The 24,632-nt window shown below is 41.6% G+C and overlaps 1 protein-coding gene across 7 annotated transcripts in view; it reads left to right on the top strand.

The window, feature by feature from the left end:
* Positions 1-24,050, top strand: part of LOC118398754 (uncharacterized) — a 44,910-nt gene extending 20,860 nt beyond the window's left edge. For 2 of the 7 annotated variants that reach the window (XM_052474643.1, XM_035794419.2), the window contains exons 3-15: positions 2,141-2,224; positions 2,419-2,475; positions 2,630-2,818; positions 3,127-3,252; positions 7,367-7,412; positions 7,522-7,612; positions 10,247-10,388; positions 10,565-10,669; positions 12,156-12,321; positions 14,034-14,067; positions 20,974-21,154; positions 21,335-21,456; positions 21,912-24,050. In XM_052474643.1, the coding sequence (XP_052330603.1) occupies positions 2,141-2,224; positions 2,419-2,475; positions 2,630-2,818; positions 3,127-3,252; positions 7,367-7,412; positions 7,522-7,612; positions 10,247-10,388; positions 10,565-10,669; positions 12,156-12,321; positions 14,034-14,067; positions 20,974-21,154; positions 21,335-21,456; positions 21,912-22,047 (1,479 nt within the window). In that variant the 3' untranslated portion in view covers positions 22,048-24,050. The remainder of the gene's footprint in view (positions 1-2,140; positions 2,225-2,418; positions 2,476-2,629; positions 2,819-3,126; positions 3,253-7,366; positions 7,413-7,521; positions 7,613-10,246; positions 10,389-10,564; positions 10,670-12,155; positions 12,322-14,033; positions 14,068-20,973; positions 21,155-21,334; positions 21,457-21,911) is intronic. The other 5 variants (XM_035794454.2, XM_035794447.2, XM_035794437.2 and 2 more) reach the window with 5 other exon arrangements.
* The last annotated feature ends 582 nt before the right edge of the window (positions 24,051-24,632 follow it).

Genomic DNA, 24,632 nt, shown 5'->3' with positions numbered 1-24,632 from the left:
GTCATAGGATGCCACCTTTCCAACAAGTCTGTTCGTCAAATTTCTTCCCTGCTAGTGTTACCCCAGTCAACTCAAATAAAATTGTATTCGTCACATGCACTGAATACAACAGACCTTACAGTAAAATTCTTACTTACAAGCCCTTACCAACAACACACAGTTAAGAAAAATATGTTTTAAGTAAAACAATAAGAAATAAAAGTAACAAATAATTAAAGCGCAGCAGTAAAATAACAAAGCGAGGCTATACCGGGGTCATGGTACAGAGTGTATTTGTTGGGGGCACCGGTTAGTCGAGGTACTATGTACATGTCGGTAGCGTTAAAGTGACTGCATAGATAATTAACAGAGGATAGCAGCAGCGTAAGGGGGAGGGGGGCAATGCAAATAGTCTGGTCGGCCATTTGATTAGGTGTTCAGCAGTCTTGGGGGGTGAGAAGCCCTTTGGACCTCAAATTAAATTTGATTGGTCACATACACATTGTTAGCAGATGTTAATGTGAGTGTAGCGAAATACTTGTGCTTCTAGTTCCAACAATGCAGTAATATCTAACAAATTCACAACTACCACCTTATACACACAAGTGTAAAGGGCTGGGTAAGAATATGTACATATAAATATATGGATGAGCGGAGGCTGTGCGGTATAGGCAAGATGCAGTAGATGGTATAGAGCAGTATATACATATGAGATGAATAATGTAGGATATGTAAACATGATTAAAGTGGCGTTATTTAAGGTGACTAGTGATACCTTTTAAGTCCATTTATTAAAGTAGCCAGAGATTTGAGTCTGTATGTTGACAGCTGCTTCTGTTAGTGATGGCTGTTTAACAGTCTGATGGCCTTGAGATAGAAGCTACTTTTCAGTGTCTCGGTCCCAGCTTTGATGCACCTGTACTGACCTTACCTTCTGGATGATAGCGGGGTAAACAGGCAGTGGCTCGGGTGGTTGTTGTACTTGAATGATCTTTATGGCCTTCTTGTGACATTGGGTGCTGTAGGTGTCTTGGAGGGCAGGTAGTTTGCCCCCGGTGATGCGTTGTGCAGACCGCACTACCCTCTGGAAAGCCTTGGGGTTGATGATGGTGGTGCAGTTGCCATACCAGACGGTGATACATCCCGCCAGGATGCTCGGGCTGTAGACTTGTAGAGAACAGTCTATGACTAGGGTGGCTGGAGTCTGACAATTTCTTTTGTTCCTTCCTCTGACACCGCCTGGTATAGAGGTCCTGGATGGCAGGAAGCTTTGCCCCAGTGGTGTACTGGGCCGTACGCAATACCCTCTGTAGTGCCTTGCGGTTGGAGGCTGAGCAGTTGCCATACCAAGCAGTGATGCAACCATGCTCTCGATGGTGCAGCTGTAGAACCTTTTGAGGATCTGAGGACCCATGCCAAATCTTTTCAGTCTCCTGAGGGGGAATCAGTCCTTTTTTTTCCAGATGGAAAAGTGCAATAGAGATTGTAATTTTTGGATCTGTTGGGGCGGTATGCGAGTTGTAGTGGGTTCAAGGTGTCTGGTATGGTTGTTTTGATATGAGTAATTTCATGGCTACAGATGTGAGTGCTACGGGTTTAAATTCATTTAGACGGGTTACTTTGTTGTTCTTGGGCACATTGACTATGGTGGTCTGCTTGAAACATGCAGGTATTAGACTCAGTCAAGTAGATATTGAATGTCAGTGAAGACTCTTTCCAGCTGGTCAACTCATGCTCAGAGTATGCATCCTGGTAATTCTGGCCTTGCGTCCTTGTAAATGTTACTCCCATCAGCTACGGAGTACGTGTTCAGTCATCGGGAATAGCTGGTGCTCTACTGCATGGCTCCGTGCTTCTAGCTTGGAAGCAAACGGGAGGTATTTAGTTCGTCTGGTAGCTTGCGGCTGGTTTCCCCTCTGTAATCCGTAAAAGATTGCAAGCCTTGCCACATCCGATGAGTGTCAGAGCTGGCGTATTAGGATTCTATTTTTTTTCCTGTATTGATGCTTGGCCTGTTTGTTGGTTCGTCGGAAGGCGTAGCGGGATTTCTTATAACCATTAGGATGTTGCCTTTAATCCATTGCTTCTGTTTGGGAAATGTACTGACGATCACTGTGGGTACAACATTATCAATGCACTTAATAATGAATGTGTGTGTTAGGAACAGGACATCAGTGGAGAGGACTGTCTGAGCGAGGAGGAGAAGGCCAAACACAGAGCGGCGCGACGCAGAGCCAAGAGGAAGGTGAGCAACACACTCTCACATTAATTCATACATACTGTACATACGCACACACTTACTCCTATATACACACACACCAAATCTTTCTGAGCCATAGTGTTTGGTTAAAAACCGTGAGGGACCTGCTCTGTCCATAGTGAACCACATATTTAGCACCCAATCTGTGTATCCTGATGCTGTTACTATGTTCCTCTCAGCGTCGACGGGAACGCAAGAAGCTGGAGCAGGTGAAGAAGCCTGAGGGCACTGATCAGGTTAACGACAAACCAATATTACATGTATTCTGAATTAATCTAAATTATGCTATGCTTAACAGCCTCATTTACAATGATCAGAAAAAATGTCTGTATAAAAAGGAATGGATTGTTTGCATTTCAGCTAATTTATGATATGATCTCTGTTTTCCAGGATGTGGAGGATGATGGTAGATCTGAGGAGGAAGAAGATAAAGATGAGAGTGAGTCTGAGGTGGAGGTAGAAGAGGTAGAGAAAGAAGATAAAACAGCCATCGCCTGCTCTAATGAACCCTCTTCCCCATCGCCAGCCCCCTCGGGAACTAAAGGACCCCAGAATACCGCTGCACGAACATCTGAAGAGGTAGGGACAGATTGACTCGTTCATTTGGGCAAAGCAATGGCGTAGGTGCCTGGTCCTAGATCTATTTGAGTTGTGGCACCTTAATTTGGGGTGGATGGGATCATAGTAATGGCTTGAATGGAATGGTATTGAACACATGGATTCCATGTGTTTGGTACCATTCCAATTACTCCATTCCATCCATTATTAGGATCAGTCTTCCCCAGGCTAGTTTTTAGGGGAGCTGTGTGTATTTGAGGAGTTTTCATATACAAGCTGATGGGGCTCCTTAGTAAACCATTCTCTCTCCTTCTCCCTCTCTGCTGTAGGAACTGGAGTGGGATGTGAGCAGTGCGTTCTTTGCTAACGCTGCTAGCCACATCCGGCCAAAAGTTATGACCAAACCTGGCGCCAAGTCCAAAGAGAATAAGGAGAATGAGGGCAGAACCAGAGAGGTAAGTGGACCCTGAGTTCTGAGATATCTACATTGCTGACTAGTTGCTACCGTAAGAGTGGTGATAGCCACTATAGCTAGCTAACTAGAGATTTGCTGTGGTGGATGGTTTGTCAGTCTGAGGTGTTGGGGCCAAGGATCTCTAGCTACTTTGGTAGCTTTAAGTTGCTATGGTAGGAGTGTTGTTGGCTAAGGATGACTGGCTAGTTACGTTCTGTGGTAGATGTGTTGATAGTGCAATGGCGCCGGAGAAGAAGGCTGACGTTTTATGTGTTTATTTGCATTGTTTGTAACTTAGTTTACTTATTTTGTACGTAATGTTGCCGCTACCGTCTCTTTTGACCGAAAATAACTTCTAGACATCAGGACTGCGATTACTCACCATGGACAGGCAGAATCCTTTTTTTCCCTTTAACGAGCCCGACGTGAATGATATACTGCTTTCTCGGGAACAGGCCCAGATCCCTGTGATTTGCGTGGAGAGGAGGCAGAGAAAAGGGGGCCAGAGAGCGGGCTGCCTTCAGCGAATTCACAGGAGATCGAATAAACCCCTACTTCCTTCCATTCTGCTAGCAAATGTGCAGTCTGGAGAATAAAATCTATGACCTACGCGGAAGATTAAACTACTAACTGGACATAGAGTTTTATATCTTTTGCTCCATGGAGTTGTGGCTGAACATACAGCTGGCTAGTTATACACTGTACCGGCAGTTTAGAACAGCTGCGTCTGGTAAGACAAGGGGCAGCGGACTATGTATTTTTGTCACTGGCTTCATCAATTAGTGCATTGATCGTCCCCATAGTGACCATACATACATACCCCAACCAGAAGCCATGGATTACAGGCAAACATCCGCACTGAGCTAAAGGCTATAGCTGCCACTTTAAAGGAGCGGGACTCTAACCCGGAAGTGTATAAGAATTCCGCTATGTCTTCCTGTTGAACCATCAAACAGGACGTTTCAATACAGGACTTAGAACGAATTGTACTACACCGGCTCCGACGCACGTCGGATGTGGCAGGGCTTGCAAACCATTCCAGACTACAATTAGAAGCACAGCCGAGAGCTGCCCAGTGACGCAAGCCTAAAAGACAAGCTAAACTACTTCTATGCTCGCTTCGAGGCAAATAACACTTAAACATGCATGAGAGCACCAGGTCTTCCGGATGACTGTGATCACGCTCTCCGCAGATCTTTAAACAAAACCACATTCTCGTAGTACAAAGATTACCAGGACTTTTACTGCGAGCATGCGCTGACCAACTGGCAATTGTCTTCACTGACATTTTCAACCTCTCCCTGTCCGAGTCTGTAATGCCAGCATGTTTTAAGCAGACCACCATAGTGCATGTGCACAAGAACACTAAGGTAACCTGCCTAAATGACTACCGATCAGTAGCACTCACATCTGTAGCCATGAAGTGCTTTGAAGGGCTGGTCATGGCTCACATCACCATTATCCCAGAAACCCTAGACCCACTCCAATTTGTGTAACAGATCCACAGATGATGCAATCTCTATTGCACTCCACACGTCCCTTTCCCACCTGGACAAAAGGAACACCTATGTGGGAATGCTATTCATTGACTACAGCTCGGCATTCAACACCATTATTAAGTTTGCCGATGACACAACAGTGGTAGGCCTGATCGCCGACAACAACAAGAGGTCAGAGACCTGTCTGTGTGGTGCCAGGACAACATCTCCCTCAACGTGATCAAGTCTAAGGAGATGATTGTGGACTACAGGAAAAAGAGGATTGAGCACTCCCGCATTCTCATCTACGGGGCTGCAGTGGAGCAGGTTTAGAGATTCAAGTTCCTTGGTGTCCACATCACCAACAAACTATCATGGTCCGAGCACATCAAGACAACTGTGAAGAGGGCACAACAAAACCTATTCCCCCTCAGGAGACTGAAAAGATTTGGTGTGGGTCCTCAGATCCTCACAAGGTTCTACAGCTGCACCATCGAGAGCATCCTGACTGGTTGCATCACTGCCTGGTATGGCATCTGCTCGGCCTGTGACCATAAGGCATTACAGAGGGTAGTGCGTACAGCCCCGTACATCTCTGGGGCAAAGCTTCCTGCCATCCGGGACCTCTATACCAGTCGGTGTCAGAGGAAGGCCCTAACAATGGTCAGAATCCCTAGTCATAGACTGTTCTCTCTGCTACCGCATGGCAAGCGGTACCTGAGCACCAAGTCTAGGTCCAGGAGGCTTCTAAACAGCTTCTACCCCCAAACCATAAGACCCCTGAACATCTAATCAAATGGCTACCCAGACTATTTGCATTGCCCCTACCCACACCACTGCCACTCTTGTCATCTATGCATAGTCACTTTAATTAAATCTGTCTACATGTACATACTACCCGGTGCCCCCTTACATTCACTCTGTACCGGCACCCCCCTGTATATATTTTTATTTTTTACTGCTGCTCTTTATTACTTGTTACTTTTATCTCTTATTCTTATCCATATTTTTTTATTTATTGCAGTGTTAGGGGCTCGTAAGTAAGAATTTCACTAAGGTGAAACCTGTTTTTATTCAGCGCATGTGACTAATACATTTTTGATTTGAAAAGGCATGGGTGACTAAGAAATAAATTGTTACAATTTATTGCCAAGTGGCAAACAATAATGCAGGCACTAGGGATTGGGTTGCGAGCATGCGGGTCTGGGCAGATGAGATGTTTAAGTTGTTGTTTATATGAATGTTTGTTTTTGGAGTGTAGAAAAAGGGACGTAATATAAAACGTTTTTATGCTTTTACATTTAACCCTGCCGCAGCTATTTTAGATAATTTTAGTCTTCGTTGTAATCCTCATACCTTTTTCTCTTAGTCACATTTGAGTCATTATCAGTTGACTTCAACTCTGCAAAATTGTTGACTAGTTTTAGTCACAATAGCCGGTGCACCCCCCATTAAATTATTAATATTTACCTCTAGCTTCCACCGTGTACATTCAGATAACCTTGTCCAACTCGGCCTACTATCCCCCCCAGAAATATTGCTATTGTTGCAGATTGTAACCAATGCCAGCCATAACTATATGGCTATAAGCCTTGGCTACAGGTTAAAAAATGTACAGCTCTGAATTTATTCCCATAAAAATTGGCATGAGAAGAGGATAATCTGAGCTTTCCAACAATGCCAGAAGTATTAATGTATGCCTAATAATAGCATTAGCCTTTCCAATATTAAAAGCAACCACAACTCCCATTTGGACTGTGTGAGTGGCAACAAATAGGAATAAAAGCACACAGCAAAATCGAGCTTATGATGTGATCAGAGAAAAAATGGCCAATATGAAAGCAAAGATTATCAAACACAATTATTATTTCTAATTGTGGTAAGTTACAATTTTAAGTGTCATTGCTGCACATCAGTTCAAAAGAGAGAAGAGTGATTTAAGTGACGGCCTTGGAGCTGTGTGTGTGTGTGTGAGAGAGAGACGGGTCTGCTCAATCAGCCCGAGCAACTGAAATACATTATCCGCCAATAAGAGGACTGCGTTAGTCTGCAAAGCCATGCATGCTAATCATTGAAAGGAGCCTCATGCCAAATTGAATGTCCATTAGTCTCACGTGGAATTCTCTTCTCGTTACGTTTTAGTCATTTCTAATCTTAATTTTTATGTTATTGTTGATGAAATGAACACTACCCTGCAGCCTGTTAGATTTCACCCTGACTATGGGTGACTTGTACAATTTCACTTCAGCCACTCTGTTTACTTTAAACGACTGGTATGTCCTAGAAATGTTGTTACAGCAGGTAATGTAAGATTATTAATATTCTTATACAAAAATATTTTCTTAAGTAAGCAAAAGACAAAAAGTGTTACATTTATCATCGGCCTCCACTAGTGTTGATGGCTAGTTGTTGGCTGTGCAGGTTCAATGTTCTCCCTAAGGAGAGGTGAATTCTGAACATGGAAGGCATGATAAACACTTCTTTGGAATGTTTGAGTTTTACCTCGTATAGTCTCTCTCACGCACACACACACGGCTGCCTAAGTGTGCAGGCTAGAGCACGGTCACTTGTGTCGCTGAGTCGGAAGTGATCAACAATTTGATCGATTTATAAGCTATTTCTCTGGTTTTGGTCTAGGTGAATGAAACGGATGCTGTGACTAAGAGAAGTGCCTTGTTGACAGGTGAGTGTCTATATGTCCATCCAGGTTACACTCGCACACACAACTTGCTATGCAAACATGCTCAGATTTTGTTTGCATACTTGAGTCTCTGACTGTGTTTGTCCTGTAGAAAAAGGGATCAAGCTGGTCCAGGAGGGCCAGTATTCTCAGGCAGTCAGTATGTTTACAGAAGCCATCAGATACAACCCAAAGGATTACAGGTAATATCACACCATTACATGTTGTACATTATATCACTCACTGTTAGTGCTGAGCGATTAACTGAAATGCCGTTCATCACTGCCATCACTGAATTTATTTTCTTTTTCTGTTAGCTCAATGTGTACATTGCGCTGTAGTTTCTCTAGAGAGAAATCCGATCGTGGCCAAGCTCTGCGACATAGTATGGTGTTGTAGCTTCCAACAGGCCAATGTTCTACATAGTTTATTGCGGAAAACGTGATAATTAACTTCAATGACCATAATCCATTGTGCGTCTACTTGTCAAGTTTCTTTTACGGCTGCTGTGTACGAGACGTGATTGGAGAGTACTTGCTTCAAGCTATTGGTATTCAGCAGTCTTAAAAGTATGCCTTATTTTAAGAACTACTAAAATAGTCATTTTGGCAGACCGCATAGACAGCAGCTCAGTTAAGTTGATGACTTTAAATTAAATAATAGTAGTCAAAACATTTGAAAAACACAACTGAAATATTTTATTAAAGTAATGTGAAATAATCATGGCTGCCCATGATAAGCAGTCACTACCATCATGGGACTTTTATTAATTGTTTTATACTGTTACAGCATTCAACCCACAATGCATAGTGCATTTTAAAAAAATATACAGTGGGGCAAAAAAATTGTCAGCCACCAATTGTGCAAGTTCTCCCACTGAAAAAGATGAGGCCTGTAATTTTCATCATAGGTACACTTCAACTATAGACAAAAGGAGGGGGGAAAAAATCCAGAAAATCACATTGTAGGATTTTTATGAATTTATTTGCAAATTATGGTGGAAAATAAGTATTTGGTCACCTACAAACAAGCAAGATTTCTGGCTCTCACAGACTTATAACTTCTTCTTTAAGAGGCTCCTCTGTCCTCCACTCGTTACCTGTATTAATGGCACCTGTTTGAACTTGTTATCAGGATAAAAGACACCTGTCCACAACCTCAAACAGTCACACTCCAAACTCTACTATGGCCAAGACCAAAGAGCTGTCAAAGGACACCAGAAACAAAATTGTAGACCTGCACCAGGCTGGGAAGACTGAATCTGCAATAGGTAAGCAGCTTGGTTTGAAGAAATCGACTGTGGGAACAATTATTAGGAAATGGAAGACATACAAGAGCACTAATAATCTCCCTCGATCTGGGGCTCCACACAAGATCTCACTCACCCTGTGGGGTCAAAATGATCACAAGAATGGTGAGCAAAAATCCCAGAACCACACGGGGAGACTTAGTGAATGACCTGCAGAGAGCTGGGACCAAAGTAACAAAGCCTACCATCAGTAACACACTATGCCGCCAGAGACTCAAATCCTGCAGTGCCAGACGTGTCCCCCTGCTTAAGCCAGTACATGTCCAGGCCTGTCTGGAGTTTGCTAGAGAGCATTTGGATGATCCAGAAGAAGATTGGGAGAATGTCATATGGTCAGATGAAACCAAAATATAATATATATACTTTTTGGTAAAAACTCAACTCGTTGTGTTTGGAGGACAAAGAATTCTGAGTTGCATCCAAAGAACACCATACCTACTGTGAAGCATGGGGGTGAAAACATGCTTTGGGGCTGTTTTTCTGCAAAGGGACCGGGACGACTGATCCGTGTAAAGGAAAGAATGAATGGGGCCATGTATCGTGAGATTTTGATTTGAGTCTCCAGATCTCAACCCCATAGAAAATCTTTGGAGGGAGTTGGAGTCCATGTTGCCCAGCAACAGCCCCAAAACATCACTGCTCTAGTGGAGATCTGCATGGAGGATTGGGCCAAAATACCAGCAACCGTGTGTGAAAACCTTGAAGACTTACAGAAAACGTTTCACCTCTGTCATTGCCAACAAAGGGTATATAACAAAGTATTGAGAAACTTGTTATTGACCAAATACTTCTTTTCCACAATAATTTGCAAATAAATTCATTAAAAATCCAACAATGTCATATTCTGGAGAAAAAAAAATCTCATTTTGTCTGTTATAGTTGAAGTGTACCTATGATGATAAATTACAGGCCTCATCTTTTTAAGTGGGAGAACTTGCACAATTGGTGGCTGACTAAATACTTTTTTGCCCTGTGTGTGTGGTGTGAGTTTAGTGGATAGACCATATGGTTCAAGTGATAATAGTCTAATTCATGGAAAAAGTGTCTAAACAGTGGCGTTTTCAATTCACTCTGCAACGCTTCAAACTATTTAATTTTTCACAACTGCTACAACTTTATACGCCAAAACATTAACAACAAAGACCTATTTGACATAGTAAAACCAATAAGTTTGAAATACAAATATTAAGGGTATTTCATGCTGAAACCCTCATATTAAACACCAATGGTGTTCACTCATCTTATTTTATTATTTTGTATGTTTTACGTGATAAGGTCACAGACAGCCAGAGAATCTGAACTACCCAAAAAGGCCACTAGATGTCAACTGATAAAATGTAAACTTACCCAAATTCTGGTAGTTTACTGGTAAACTTTGAAAGTAATATATTCTCCCTTTGCAACCTGACCTCTAATGCCAATACGCTTATTATATATCCAACATCAATACATTGGCAGAAGTGTATATGACATTGATAAATAACTTTCTCCTCTATCTCTATGCATGTCTGTTTGTCTATATCTCCAGGTTCTTTGGGAACCGGTCGTACTGTTATAGCTGTTTGGAGCAGTACCCCCAGGCCCTGTCTGATGCTGAGAGGTCCATCCAGCTGGCAGCTGTCTGGCCTAAAGGACACTTCCGCAAGGGCAGCGCACTCATTGGCATGAAGGTGGGCCACAGACTACATCACTTTCATGTTCTGACCTGTCCTATTCTATTGTCATGTATTGTAATCTATTCTGTAGGACGTATATACTGCATTTACTGGTTTTTCATCAGTTCTATCATTTTTATGCCGGCCTTTTGTGTCTTTACCTCTGAACGTGTGTGGGTGTGTGTGTGTAGAGGTACAGTGAGGCGGAGAAAGCCATGGAACAGGTCCTGATGCTGGATGAAGACTGTGAGGAGGCCGTCATCGATCTCTTCAACTGCAAAGTCTTACAGCTTATGGTACACACTCACTCACTCACATACTCTTGTTGAATCCCAAGCCACCACCTTGCCCCTACCAACACTCTTGGAGTGTTGCTGACGAAACTCAGAGGGTGTATTCCAGAGAGTGGTGAGGGGATCAGTTAACCCATCAACTTCGGGACTCACTCGTGGCTTGAATGATACAATTCATGTTCCACTTTTAAATAATAAAACAAGCATGAAATTCAAATGAACAAATCACCCCTGTTGTTTTACAAGATGTTAACCTCAGTAACTGTTAAAAACGCCTGCATTGGACTTTTATCAATTAATAATTAATTTCTATCAAAATGGTTAAAAAGAAGCTTCTTAGCAAAGAGCAATTTCTCAAGCAAGAATTTTGCTAAAACTATCTGGGAGTGGTCTGAGTGGGGAGGAGGAAACTGAAAACTAGCTGTTATTAGCAGACAGGTTTGGAACGGTCTAACTGATTCACCTCCTGATGATTGCACCAGGCAGGGCAAAACTCTATCCTACCACTACACACTGAAATCTCAGGCGGTCTTTTCAAACAGCTCTTGCACTCAAAGGACATCGTAATTTTCACAATTTCACATATTATCCCAACCTCATCGTGTGGAAATATGTGAAACACAGGAACATACATTTTTTTACTGCACAGGGTCGTTAAACATGTAATTTTAGAGGCATTTAATCTGTTATGTGTCAACTCTGGAAATCAAACAAACAAATGCATGGGACATATAATTAGGCACACCTCCACCCTTGATCATTTTCCCTCCCTCCGCTTTGGACACTTGTGCATATGGCGGAGGTGCACTTGAACGCTTAAGCGGAGGGGCGAGGTGAAGGAGAAGGGAATGATTTTGGATTCAGCCGCTCGCACGCGCACACACACACACAGCCTCTTCAACTTCAGAGTACTACATCAAATATTAATACACACACAATTCAAGCCTGCGTACACACGTGCTGATGTGCTGTCCATGGTCACACAGTACGTATGTGAAATGGCAGCGTATGGTTATGTTCCAGATCTACTAAATTGGATAATTTCCTTTCCTCCATGACAAGCAGCTAAGGACAGGAAGACTGGAGGTTTTCAACTCTCCCCTGGGACCCCCAGCCGTTCCATGTATTTTAACTACATCACATTTGATTCAACTTGTTAACTAATAATCAAGCCATTGAATAGGTGATCAGGTGAGTTAGTTCAGGGCTGCAACACATTTGTGTAACATCTAGGGGTGTTACTGTTCATGCACTTATGAGTTTTAGGGTGCATCTCAATAATCTAAAGTGGTCTCCTACATCTGCACTGATCTGAAAAACACAGGACAGGGGAAAGCATTGTGCTGCATTCATAAGTTTGCATTTAACTCTCCAATCACTCTCAAAGCAGACAAGGAGAGGAAGCCACTAGACTGAAGGGATGGATCTGTAGTCTTGCCTCTTAACTCTCTCGCTCTCTCGCTGTCCCTTCTTTTCTCGCTCTTTCTAGGAGCTGGGTTTTGAGGAGATGCAGAGTGTGTTGCTGTTGGAGAGATTCACCAGTGTACAGGCGGTACTGGCTTCACCTGAGGCTTCTAGGGGTGAGGACTGGGGCTGTGGCGGTCATGACATTTTGTCAGCTGGTTATTGTCATGCAAAAGACTGCTGGTCTCACGGTAATTGTCGTTAATTAGGATAAACACGGTTAGCATTTCCTGGCCTCCGCGTGCCTTTCGAACATTTACATTTCAATCACTTTAATATACACATCACAAATATTTATTTTAGGTAGGTCTAAAGAAGCATTATTATATAGGATTTTATAGTTAAAATAATATAATTGAACTTAGCTGAATAAAATAGAAAGGCACTTGCATTTGAATGCAAAATATAGCCTATAATTTGAAACAGGTCCTATATTTTAGATTTGTCAACTATAGTTGTAAATGATACAAACTTTAGACTGTCTTAGAAATCAACTTATATGGGCTGCATGATGCGACTATAGGCTATTGATGGTTTGAGATAAAAAAAAAGCTTCCTCTGTTCCTTGTCTCAGCCTGCACACGATGGTCTCTCATAAAATGATCTTATTTTTGCTATTCTCAATTTATTCTTGTCTTTACTAATATTTAAAATTATTTTTTTAAATTTAGAATGGCCCATTATCAAATGGTCAGGGGAATAACGATGTCATCCATATGCACTCGAATAGCTGGTTCGTTTTTCAATCATGTCGGTTATTTCACTCCACGCCTTAAACACCGTTGGAGGAGCAAGCAGCCTCTCGCTGCGCGACAGGTAATACTCCATCCAAACCCTGTATGCCATGGGCTCTCCAACCTTTTTCCTGCAGCTACCCAGTTCATTTGGGAAACCAAGGGAAATCTGTTCTGGACCATCGATAGTAACATGTTTTTACAACAAAAGAGAAAGGAATGGAGATGGAAACACAGTGGTGAGATTCTGTAGCTAAAAGGAATGTGTCAGCCTATTAATTCTGAAAATACAAGCATCGCCTAGGCCCAGACTCATGGATAAAAAGTTTGGAGCGTAGCATAAGGTCCATCCAGTGTGCATAATAATACGGTCCACGCTCAAAGGCAATTACTAGAATTTGTTTAATTTTGAAGTATAGGCAAGACCATATATGTACCAAAGACATCTTAAATCGTGTCTTTTTTTTCTGACTTGTGTGAAATGCGGTAGGCTGTGTTGTATAACACAATCGTTTTTTAATTTTTTATGTTTTGGTGGTTGGCTTCGGCTAATAGGTGTGTGTGTATGCATAAGCTCTATGCGTATGAGTGTTTTGAATGAATCATCACCTTAGAAAGCACTGTTCATTTTGTTGTTAGCCTTTGAAACAACATCCACAATGACCATATTTTACACTGTTTCAAACGGTTGTTGAACTTCTGTCTTCAAATTGATCAATCACAGTGAGGTGAGTTTTAAAAGCACATACTGTTTTGATGAGTTTGTCATTTTCGACTCAATTTGCATTGATGTCAGAGCGGTTAAAGGGACAATAGAGCCCTGAGTACCAGGCCAGTAGCCTGGGGCGGCAGGTAGCCTAGCAGTTAAGAGCCAGTAACCGAAAGGTCGCTGGTTTGAATCCCAGACCAACGCATGTCCAGAGTGCATAAGAGGAGACTACCATGACTCAACGGTCATGTGGAATTTTACTGCGGTCATGACTGCCGGTGTGGCAGTAATACGGTCACTGCAAAAGCCCTAGTTACGACGCTCTCACACACACATTTTAAATACTTTATTTGAATCCACAAATTACTTTACATTTGAGAAGGATTCAAACATTTCAAAGAAGGGTGCACATAAATGTTTTTTTTTAATGTAATAATTCATTTGTCTTCCCTCTCCTCAGTGGTGAGCCAGGACTCCTCATTGAGCCTGCCAGGGTAGGTGGATATTAGCCAATCATGTTTACCCTAAAGGGGTCATGTCCCCTGATTTTAAACATGTACACTATCGTTCAAATTTTGGGGTCACTTAGAAAATACCTTGTTTTCCATGATAACATATAAGTTGCAAAATTAATAGGAAATATAGTCAAGATGTTGACAAAGTTATAAAGAATTATTTTTAATTGAAATAAAAATTGTCCTAACTCTGCTTTGCTGCAAATGGAGGATTCTTTGATGAATCACAGCCTTGCAGACCTTTGGCTTTCTAGTTGTCAATTTGTTGAGGTAATCTGAAGTTGGATTGGCTTGTTGGGCATTTCTTACGTACCATACGGTCAAGCTGCTTCCACCACTACCTCAATAGGGTTGAGATCCGGTGACTGTGCTGGCCACTCCATTAGAGACAGAATACCAGCTGACTGCTACTTCCCTAAATAGTTATTGCGTAGGTTGGAGCTGTGCTTTGGGTCATTGTCCTGTTGTAGGAGGAAATTGGCTCCAATTTAAGCGCTGTACACCGGGTTTGGCATAGTGTTGAACATTGGAGTGATAGCCTTCCTCCTTCAAGATCCTTTTTAACCTGTACAAATCTCCCACTTTACCACAACCGAAGTACCCCCAGACCATCACGTTGCCTCCACTATGCTTGGCAGATGGCATCAAGCACTCCTCTAGCATCTTTTAATTTTTTCTGCGTCTCACGAATGTTCTTTGATCTGAACACCTCAAACTTTGATTCGTCTGTCCATAACACTTTTTTCCAATCTTGCTCTGTCCAGTGTCTGTGTGTCTGTGTTATTTTGCCTATCTTAATCTTTTCTTTTTATAGGCCAGTCTGAGATATGGCTTTTTCTTTGCAACTCTGCCTAGAAGGCCAGCATCCCGGAGTCGCCTCTTCACTGTTGAAGTTGAGACTGGTGTTTTGCGGGTACTATTTAATGAAGTTGAGGACTTGTGAGACATCTGTTTCTCAAACTTGACACTAATGTACTTGTCCTTTTGCTCAGTTGTGCACCAGGGCCTCCCACTCCTTTTTTCTATTCTGGTTAGAACCAGTTTGCGCTGTTCTGTGAAGGGAGTAGTACACAGCGTTGTACAAGATCTTCAGTTTCTTGGCAATTTCCTGCATGGAATAGCCTTAATTTCTCAGAACAAGAACAAGAAGACTGAGTTTCAGAATATTTTTTTTTTGTTTCTGGCCATTTTGAGCCTGTAACCAACCCCACAAATGCTGATACTCAAAACTGGCCTTCTTTAGACTAGTTATTACTTCTTTAATCAGAACAGTTTTTAGCTGTGCTAACATAATTGCAAAAGGGTTTTCTAATCAGTTAGCCTTTTTAAAATGAAATGCTTGGATTAGCTAACACAACATGCCATTGGAACACAGGAGTGATGGTTGCTGATAATGGGCCTCTACGCCTATGAAGATATTCCATTTAAAAAATCTGCCGTTTCCAGCTATAATAGTCATGTCTGTATTTCTGTCTACACTGTATTTCTGATCAATTTGATGTTATTTTAATGGACAAAAAAGTGCTTTCTTTCAAAAACAAGGACATTTCTAAGTAACCCCAAACTTTTGAACGGTTATATATATATATATATCTAGCTAGCTAGCTAGCACCAGTCAAAGGTTTGGACACCTACTCAATCCAGGGTTGTTTAAAAGAAAAAAAAAAAAAAATTCTGCATTGTAGAATATTAGTGAAGACATCAAAACAATGAAATAACACATGGATCATGTTGTAACCAAACAATTGTTAAACAAATCTAAATACACTGCTCAAAAAAATAAAGGGAACACTTAAACAACTCCAAGTCCAAGTGGAAATTTATAGGCATTTAGCAAGACACCCCCAATAAAGGAGTGGTTCTGCAGGTGGGTACCACAGACCACTTCTCAGTTCCTATGCTTCCTGGCTGATATTTTGGTCACTTTTGAATGCTGGCGGTGCTTTCACTCTAGTGGTAGCATGAGACTGAGTCTACAACCCACACAAGTGGCTCAGGTAGTGCAGCTCATCCAGGATGGCACATCAATGCGAGATGTGGCAAGGTTTGCTGTGTCTGTCAGCGTAGTGTCCAGAGCATGGAGGCACTACCAGGAGACAGGCCAGTACATCAGGAGACGTGGAGGAGGCCGTAGGTGGGCAACCCAGCAGCGGGACCGCTACCTCCGCCTTTGTGCAAGGAGGAGCAGGAGAAGCACTGCCAGAGCCCTGCAAAATGACCTCCAGCAGGTCACAAATGTGAATGTGTCTGCTCAAAAGGTCAGAAACAGACTCTCTCAGACTCCATGAGGGTGGTATGAGGGCCTGACGTCCACAGGTGGGGGCTGTGCTTACACTCCAACACCGTGCAGGATGTTTGGCATTTGCCAGAGAACACCAAGATTGGCAAATTCGCCACTGGCGCCCTGTGCTCTTCACAGATGAAGCAGGTTGAGCAGGATGAAAGCAGGTTCACACTTAATGTGACAGACGTGACAGTCTGGAGATGCCGTGGAGAACGTTCTGCAGGTAGTCACCTGGAATGCATTTCAATTAACAGGTGTGCCTTAACTTAATTTGTGGAATTTATTTTCCCCTTAATGCGTTTGAGCCAATCAGTTGTGTTGTGACAAGGTAGGGTATTATACAGAAGATAGCCCTATTTTGGTAAAAGACCAAATCCATAATATGGCAAGAACTGCTCAAATAAGCAAAGAGAAATGACAGTCCAGCATTACTTTAAGACGTGAAGCTAAGTAAATTCGTAAAATGTAAAGAGCTTTGAATGTTTCTTCAAGTGCAGTCTCAAAAACCACCAAGCGCTATGATGAAACTGGCTCTCATGAGGACCGCCACAAGAAAGGAAGACAGAGTTACCTCTGCTGCAGAGGAAAAGTTCATTAGCGTTAACTCCACCTCAGATTGCAACCTAAATAAATGCTTCAGAGTTCAAGTAACAGACCCATCTCAACATCAACTGTTTAGAGGAGACTGTGTTTAATCAGGCCTTCATGGTTGAATTGCTGCAAACTACTATTAAAGGACACCAATAAGAAGAGACTTGCTTGGGCCAAGAAACACAAGCAATGGACAGTAGACTGGTGGCAATCTGTCCTTTTGGTCGGAGTCCAAATTTGAGATTTTTGGTTCCAACTGCCGTGTCTTTGTTAGACTATCGTGAAAATGTAGTACTGAGCGATATTTGGTCATTTCTTCAAACAATCATCATTTAATATCGATGAATTATTGCAATAATGAGGCTGGTCGACCCACCCCACTCTTGAGTGTTGGACCAAGTAACCTACCCTTTACACATGCAGAGTACTATATATAGTTGATGTTAACAATGCTCAGTCATGGTTGGTTCAACCCCCCCTCATGCAGACCAAGGAGCATCATAAGCCACTCCTGTCGTTATCTGCATGTCGGTTGTTGTCTTAACCCCACCCTGGCTTAGTTTCCCAGATTATCCCGACCAGGAAATTATCACAATCTGGTGAGATTTATCAAAACCAAACAGGAGAAACACCTTCATACATCACTCAATACATTTCTATATATCACTTGGTGTGTAAACTTCAATCCAAAACCCTCAAAAGACTGGTAATTCCCCCACTTTGACACCATTCACATAGTGACTGTGTTAAAAACAATACTACAAATTCAAATTACTACCCTTAATAACTCCCCAAAAACATTTCTACCCATAACTTCATAGTAAAAATTGACTAGAGACAGGTCTATCCTTCTCGTGGTTCTATTAGTTATATAACTTCTCTGTAATTATCAGTATTATAAATTACACTTTAAAAATCTTTATCCAATATCTCTCGGCATTCTAGGGAGGGCGATTAAACCACACTAGAAAGGACAGAGGTCGGAGTTTATTCAAACTCTTCAAATAAGTGTTACTTTCTCTAATTATACCAATTTATCTAAAAACATTTCATATCCCAGGTTTACACTAAGTTTCTCCACTACATTCTTTTATCAAAATAATTTGCGTGTTCAAGTAAAACTATGAAACTAAAAACTTGTGCCCCTTTTAAGCTTCCTCGGCACTGACACGTGTAAACCCTACTAAAACCAAATGAAATTGAACACTCACAATAAATCAAACATAGCATTTTAAAAAACACCAACAAATGTGTGGGTTCTTGAAACTATGGTAAAAACAAACAAAAATGGTCAGGCCTTATTGCCTCCAGATACCTTTTTATAAAACTGCTGTATTTCACTATACTAATCATAAACAATGAGTTGCATTGTTCTTGAATCTCCCAAATATGTTCTCTTGTATGGGCGGTTGCACTTTACCATATAATACCTCGTCACCCTGCTCTACCACATAGTTTACTACCACATAGTAGCTTCATCCTGTCATTATCTACACTTGGGTTGTTGTCTTAACCCCACCCTGGCTTAGTTTCCCAGATGCAAGGATGATTTAGAGACTATGAGGAATTGTTCTAAACTCCTCCTGGCTACCTCGGATAAACCCACCACATCTTGTCTTTGTAATTCAGTCTTTAGCTCATTTGTCAGCTCAAGCCATCTCTGGTGACCATACGCCCAGATTAGCTGCAGGGAACTAGTGGAGATCATAAAAACAGAGACACTAACAGGACATAAATATCCTTCTGTTTATTAAGCATTAATTGCTAACTATTAATATCAAACAATTCAGGTAAATTTAATTTTTCTATCGCAAGATGCAAAGATTGGGTGAACGGATGATCTCTGCATATGTGGTTCCCACTGTTAAGCATGAAGGTAGTGGTGTCGGGCGGGGTGCTTTGCTGGTGACACTGTCAGTGATTTATTTAGAATTCAAGGCACACATAACAAGCATGGCTACCACAGCATTCTGCAGCAATATGCCATCCCATCTGGTTTGCGTTTAGTAGGACTATCCATTTGTTTTTCAACAGGACAATGACCCAACACACCTCCAGGCTGTGTAAGGGATACTTGACCAAGAAGGAATGTGATGGAGTGCTGCATCAGATGACCTGGCCTCCACAATCACCCAACTTCAACCCAATTGAGATGGTTTGGGATGAGTTGGACCGCAGAGTGAATAAAAAGCAGCCAATAAGTGCTCAGCATATGTGAGAGCTCCTTCAAGACTGTTGGAAAAGCATTCATCGTGAAGCTGGTTGAGAGAATGCCAGGAGTGTGCAAAGCTGTCATCAAGGGAAAGGGTGGCTACTTTGAATAATATAACATTTATTTTGATTCGTTAAACTTTTTTGGTTACTACATGAGTCCATATGTGTTATTTCATATTTTTGATGCTTTCACTATTATTCTACAATGTTGAAAATAGTACAAATAAAAACCCTTGAATGAGTTAGTGTGTCCAAACGTGTGTGTGTGTGTGTGTGCTTACAGTGGCAAGAAAGTATGTGAACCCTTTGGAAATACCTTGAGTTCTGCATAACTTTGTCATGAAATTTCATCTGATCTTCATCTAGGTCACAACAATGGACAATCTGCTTAAACTAATAAAACACAAACAATTATACATGTTCATGTCTTTATTGAGCACACTGTAAACATTCTCAGTTCAGGGTGGGAAAAGTATGTTCATACCACAGCATCTCAATCGCATTGAGGTCAAGACTCTGACTGGGCCACTTCAGAAGGCGTATTTTCTTCTGTTGAAGCCATTCTGTTGATTTACTTCTGTGTTTTGGGTCGTTGTCCTGTTGCATCACCCAACTTCTGTTGGGCTTCAATTGGTGGACAGATACACTAACATTCTCCTGCAAAATGTCTTGATAAACTTGAATTCATTTTTTCATCAATGATCGCAAGCTGTCCAGACCCTGAGGCAGCAAAGCAGCCCAAACCCATGATGCTCCCTTCACCTTACTTTACAGTTGGGTTGAGGTTTTGATGTTGGTGTTCTGTGCCTTTTTTTTCTCCACACAGTGTTGTGTGTTCCTTACTAACAACTCCACTGTAGGTTCATCTGTCCACAGAATATTTTGCCCGTAGCACTGTGGAACATCCAGGTGCACTTTTTCAAACTTCAGACGTGCAGCAATGTTTTTTTTTATTTGGACAGCAGGTGCTTCTTCCGTTGTGTCCTCCCATAAACACCATTCTTAAGTGTTTTGGGTATCGTAGACTCGTCAACAGAGATGTTAGCATGTTCCAGAGATTTCTGACACTAGGTTTCTTCTTATCCTCATTGAGCATTCTGCGCAGTGCTCTTGCAGTCATCTTTGCAGGACGACCACTCCTAGGGAGAGTTGCAACAGTGCTGAACTTTCTCAATTTTTATAGACCATTTGTCTTACCGACTGATTAACATCGAGGCTTTTAGAGATACTTTTGTAACCCTTTCCAGCTCTGCAAGTCAACAATTCTAAGATATTTGTCTGAGTCATGGTTCACATCAGTCAATGCTTCCTGTGAATAGCAAACTCAAATTTTGTGAGTTTTTTTTTTTTATGGGGCAAGGCAGCTCTAACCAACATCTCCAATCTCATCTCATTGTTTGGACTCTAGTTTAGCTGACCAATTAGCTTTTGGTGTAGTCATTAGCCTAGAGGTTTATACATTTTCCAACCTACACTGTGAATGTTGAAATAATGTATTCAATATATACAAGAAAAATACCATTTGTGTGTCATTAGTTTAAGCACACGGTTTGTCTGTTGTTGTGACTTAGATGAAGATCAGATCAAATTTGACCAATTTATGTAGAAATCCAAGTAATTCCAAAGGGTTCACATACTTTTCTTGCTGCTATATATGGATGGATGGATTGGTATGTGTGTGTGTGTGTGTGTGTGTGTGTGTGTCTACCTTTTGGATTTCTGTGTGTGTAACATGACGACTGTGTGGACGTAATGATGTCTCTTTTCCCTAATCGGTCTCACTTTCTTTCCTTCAGGTCCTTGTGTGCGTCTCTCTGGGTGGGGAACGTGACCACTGAGATTGCTGAGAAACACCTATTGGACCTCTTTCAAACCTATGGGGAGATAGACAGTATACGAGTTATCCACGAGCGGTTCTGTGCATTTGTCAACTTTAAGAATGCCAACATGGCATCGCGGGCCATGGAGAAACTCAACGTGAGTGGCCTTCTGTGACATAAGATGCTGTGGCCTCTCTTCTGTTTTGTATATTGTAGTTCTTGTTAATTTTTTTCTTGACATTTTATCTTTCGGATTCTTACAAAAATGCACAATTAAGTATTTTCTATTGATCTTAATGTATTTGTATTTTATGGGTGTATGTGTATTCCCTCACAGGGCTACAGTATAGAGAACACAAGGTTGGTGGTTCGCTACCCAGACCGTAACACCCAGAGGGTTCTGCCAATCCCCCTCAAGAGTAGCCTCCCCGCATCGCAACAGGCAGCTGCTGCTACTTGGTAAGGAACCACACCCTTAAGGCTGAGATATGTAAAAGGTAAAACGGTGCCACTGGTTGCCCCCAGGTGCATTTATTGTTTTGTTTTTGAAAAGGAGATGAGCATCCAGCAACGTAATAAAAATAAAATGTGGGAGACAGATTCTCAGTTGAATGCATTGTTGTACAACTGACTAGGTATCTCCCTTTCCCTTTCATTGTTGTAATACCGCAAACAGATGTGGCTGTTTCACTGCAACCTTAAAGGATCATTCATAATTCCAAGTTTTTGCCTATTTCAACACCGTAGGTAAATCAAGAATAAGCTAAAGACTTTGTAAAGGTGGAATAGTTATCATTTTTAAACTCTATAAACCAAAATGAAATCAGTTGTGGATGAGCCTACTTGAAAATGGGTATAATTTCATCCCAAAATCACCTCTACATAACATTCCAACCTTTTTGCCCCTTTTCCAGTCCCAGACGTCGTGGCCCAGTGAACGGAGATGAGTGTTACTTCTGGAGGACCACTGGCTGCCATTTTGGGGACAAGTGTCGCTACAAACACATTTCTGAACAGAGGGGCAAAGACAGGAAGCCCTGGCAGCCCTGAGCAGTTTCCTCCCCACCTCTGGGCTTTTATAGAAACTGGAACCCCATTACAAACACTGACTGAGCCGAAGGACTATTAAATTGGGCCATGTTCTCCCCCCCAAGGACAGCAGGAGAACTTGTTATGGAGGACAATGTTAAGACTAATAAAATGGTGGACACCATAATTAATAAGAGCGTATTTTGACTAATAATGGACCAATTAACAGCCGTTCCCCTTGACCACAGCTCGGTGTTTAGGCTCATGGGAACCAACCTCAAAAGCTTTCAGCCTTAAAACCTTCATCAGTTAGCCTTACAGCTAGCATTTGTTAGCCTAACCAGCCATGGCCTCTCCAAAGAAAATTGTTCAGTTGGTTACCTTCACCAAAGCAGAGAAAGGAGAGCTCCTCCTAGGAATCTTGACAATGTATGACCTTTCTTCCTCTAAGCCTTGAACTAGACTCATTTAATCATTTTTCTGATTTGAGTCTTGATCCTGGGAAAGTGAAAATGGGTGCTGTTTCTCTAGTAAGGGCAAGCTGCAGTCTCGGTCCCTTCAGGCTATGCTATGCTAATCTACAGCCACTACTGTCTGGGTTTTGTGGCCTGTGCTGTCCTTGTCCTCCTTCTCTCATTTCCCAACCACGTCTCTCTTGCCAATACCGTCAGAATGGAATAGGCCCTCCACACCAAAGGAGACCCAGAAGCCATGCAGCAGATTCACCCTGATGTTTCAGTTCCTCCCTAAACGGATGGTGCCTCCCTTCCACTCTGACTTGGTGCTTAGTAACCTTATAATGGTATAATGTTCATTAGGCACCAAATTTGAGAAAACAGACACAGGGAAGGACTACCTGGATTTCTCCAAAAATAAATGTTCCATTTCCAAACATTTTCCTTGGCATGCCCTAATGAACATGACCCAGTGCTTGATCTACACTGGGCTATGGATCTGTGCTATTGGCCTTAGCTATGTGGTCCATTGCAATGTGCACAAACCCCATAATGAACATCTAAAGAGAGGTTGGGGAAGAGATCAGTACCACCAAATTCCATAAAGGTAACTTGTTCTTCAGTGTATTAATGTGTTTCTATTTTTCATTTTACTACTGTACCCGATGGCCAACCACTTAAATGCACACTGAATCTGTTGGGTGATTTTTGACACTGAGAATTGACACCTACTTTTCTGTGTTTGTCAAGGTTTGAGTAATTGTAGTTATTTAGTAAGCTAGTTTTTAAAACATCTGGGAAATAAGCCTCTTGCTTCTTGAATGAACCAAATTGATTTCTCTTGCGGTTTCCATCTACCATCTATTCTCTAGAACAAGCACCCTCTTTGTCCTATGAAGGGACAGAATCGCTGAATTTACACTGTATTCGGAGGGTATTCAGACCCCTTGACTTTTTTGATATTTTGTTACATTACAGCCTTCTTCTAAAATTGATTGATTGAGGGAAAAGAAACAATCTACACACAATACATCATAATGACAAAGTGAAAACAAGTTTTTAGATTTTTTTTGGAAACCAATACCTTCTTTACATTATTATTCAGAAGGGGAGGTTCTGCTTTTCTGTGGTTGCCTTGGTTCCAGCCTCTTAGATTGGTCAAAGCAAACAGAACTTCATATTGGGGAAAAAGTCACATGAGAAACCACGAGAATATTACCTTTTAAACGACTCGCAGAAGTGTATTTTTTTTGTTCGCTTCATGACCAAGTACACAGTATTCGCTCATTTTGGCCGATGCATGTTTAATAATTTTGATAGAAATGAACAATTAAGTATTTCTGTGTGGTGCCCACTTTCTTTATTTGGTGTGATTTTAGTAAAGGAGTCCATTTCTCAAGCCCCTATTTTAATTTTATTTTTATGATCTACCCCACAAAATCTGTATACGCACCAAACTGTTTAACTCAGGCACTGTAATCTCGGTTTATGCTAAATCTACCAAATATTGTGTTAAACTATTCTGCACTGCCAAAGAGTCCTTTGTAAGTCATACATTTATTTGAATAATTTCAGCCTCTTGTCTTTATTTTTCTGTTTTCGTCCTGCCGTTATGGTTTATGTAAACCAGTGGTGTCATCACGCACACACCCTATTCTATTCACTGTTTTCATGGAACAACTGTCCTATTCTATTACATATTCTGCACTTTAGTGGTTATTTATCAATTTTTATAAAATATGGTTAGGCAGACCTGTGTGTGTATATAGAGGTACAGTGATGCAGAGTAACAATTGGAACAGCTTCTGAAGCTGAATCGAGACGGAGGCTGTCGACGATATCTTCAACTGCAGCTCATGGTTAAACACACACAGATGACTGATAGCGGGTCAGAAGTATACGGGCACAGTGATCCTGGTTCCTCTAGGTTTCTTCCTAGGTTCCTGCCTTTCTAGGGAGTTTTACCTGGCCATCGTGCTTCATCTACATTGCTTACTGTTTGGTGTTTTAGGCTGGGTTTCTGTATAGCACTTTGACATCTGGTGATGTAAAAAGGGCTTTATAAATACATTTAAGTGGTGTGTAGTTTAGCTTGCTTAACACCAGGTGGCATAATGGCATCTATTAAAACTAAACTCAATCCAAATAGAA

The sequence above is a fragment of the Oncorhynchus keta genome, chromosome 2 (genome assembly GCF_023373465.1).
Source record: "Oncorhynchus keta strain PuntledgeMale-10-30-2019 chromosome 2, Oket_V2, whole genome shotgun sequence".
Taxonomy (NCBI): Eukaryota; Metazoa; Chordata; class Actinopteri; order Salmoniformes; family Salmonidae; genus Oncorhynchus; species Oncorhynchus keta.
The sequence above is the reverse complement of the archived record's forward strand: the minus strand, read 5'-3'. Positions and strand labels throughout refer to the sequence as shown.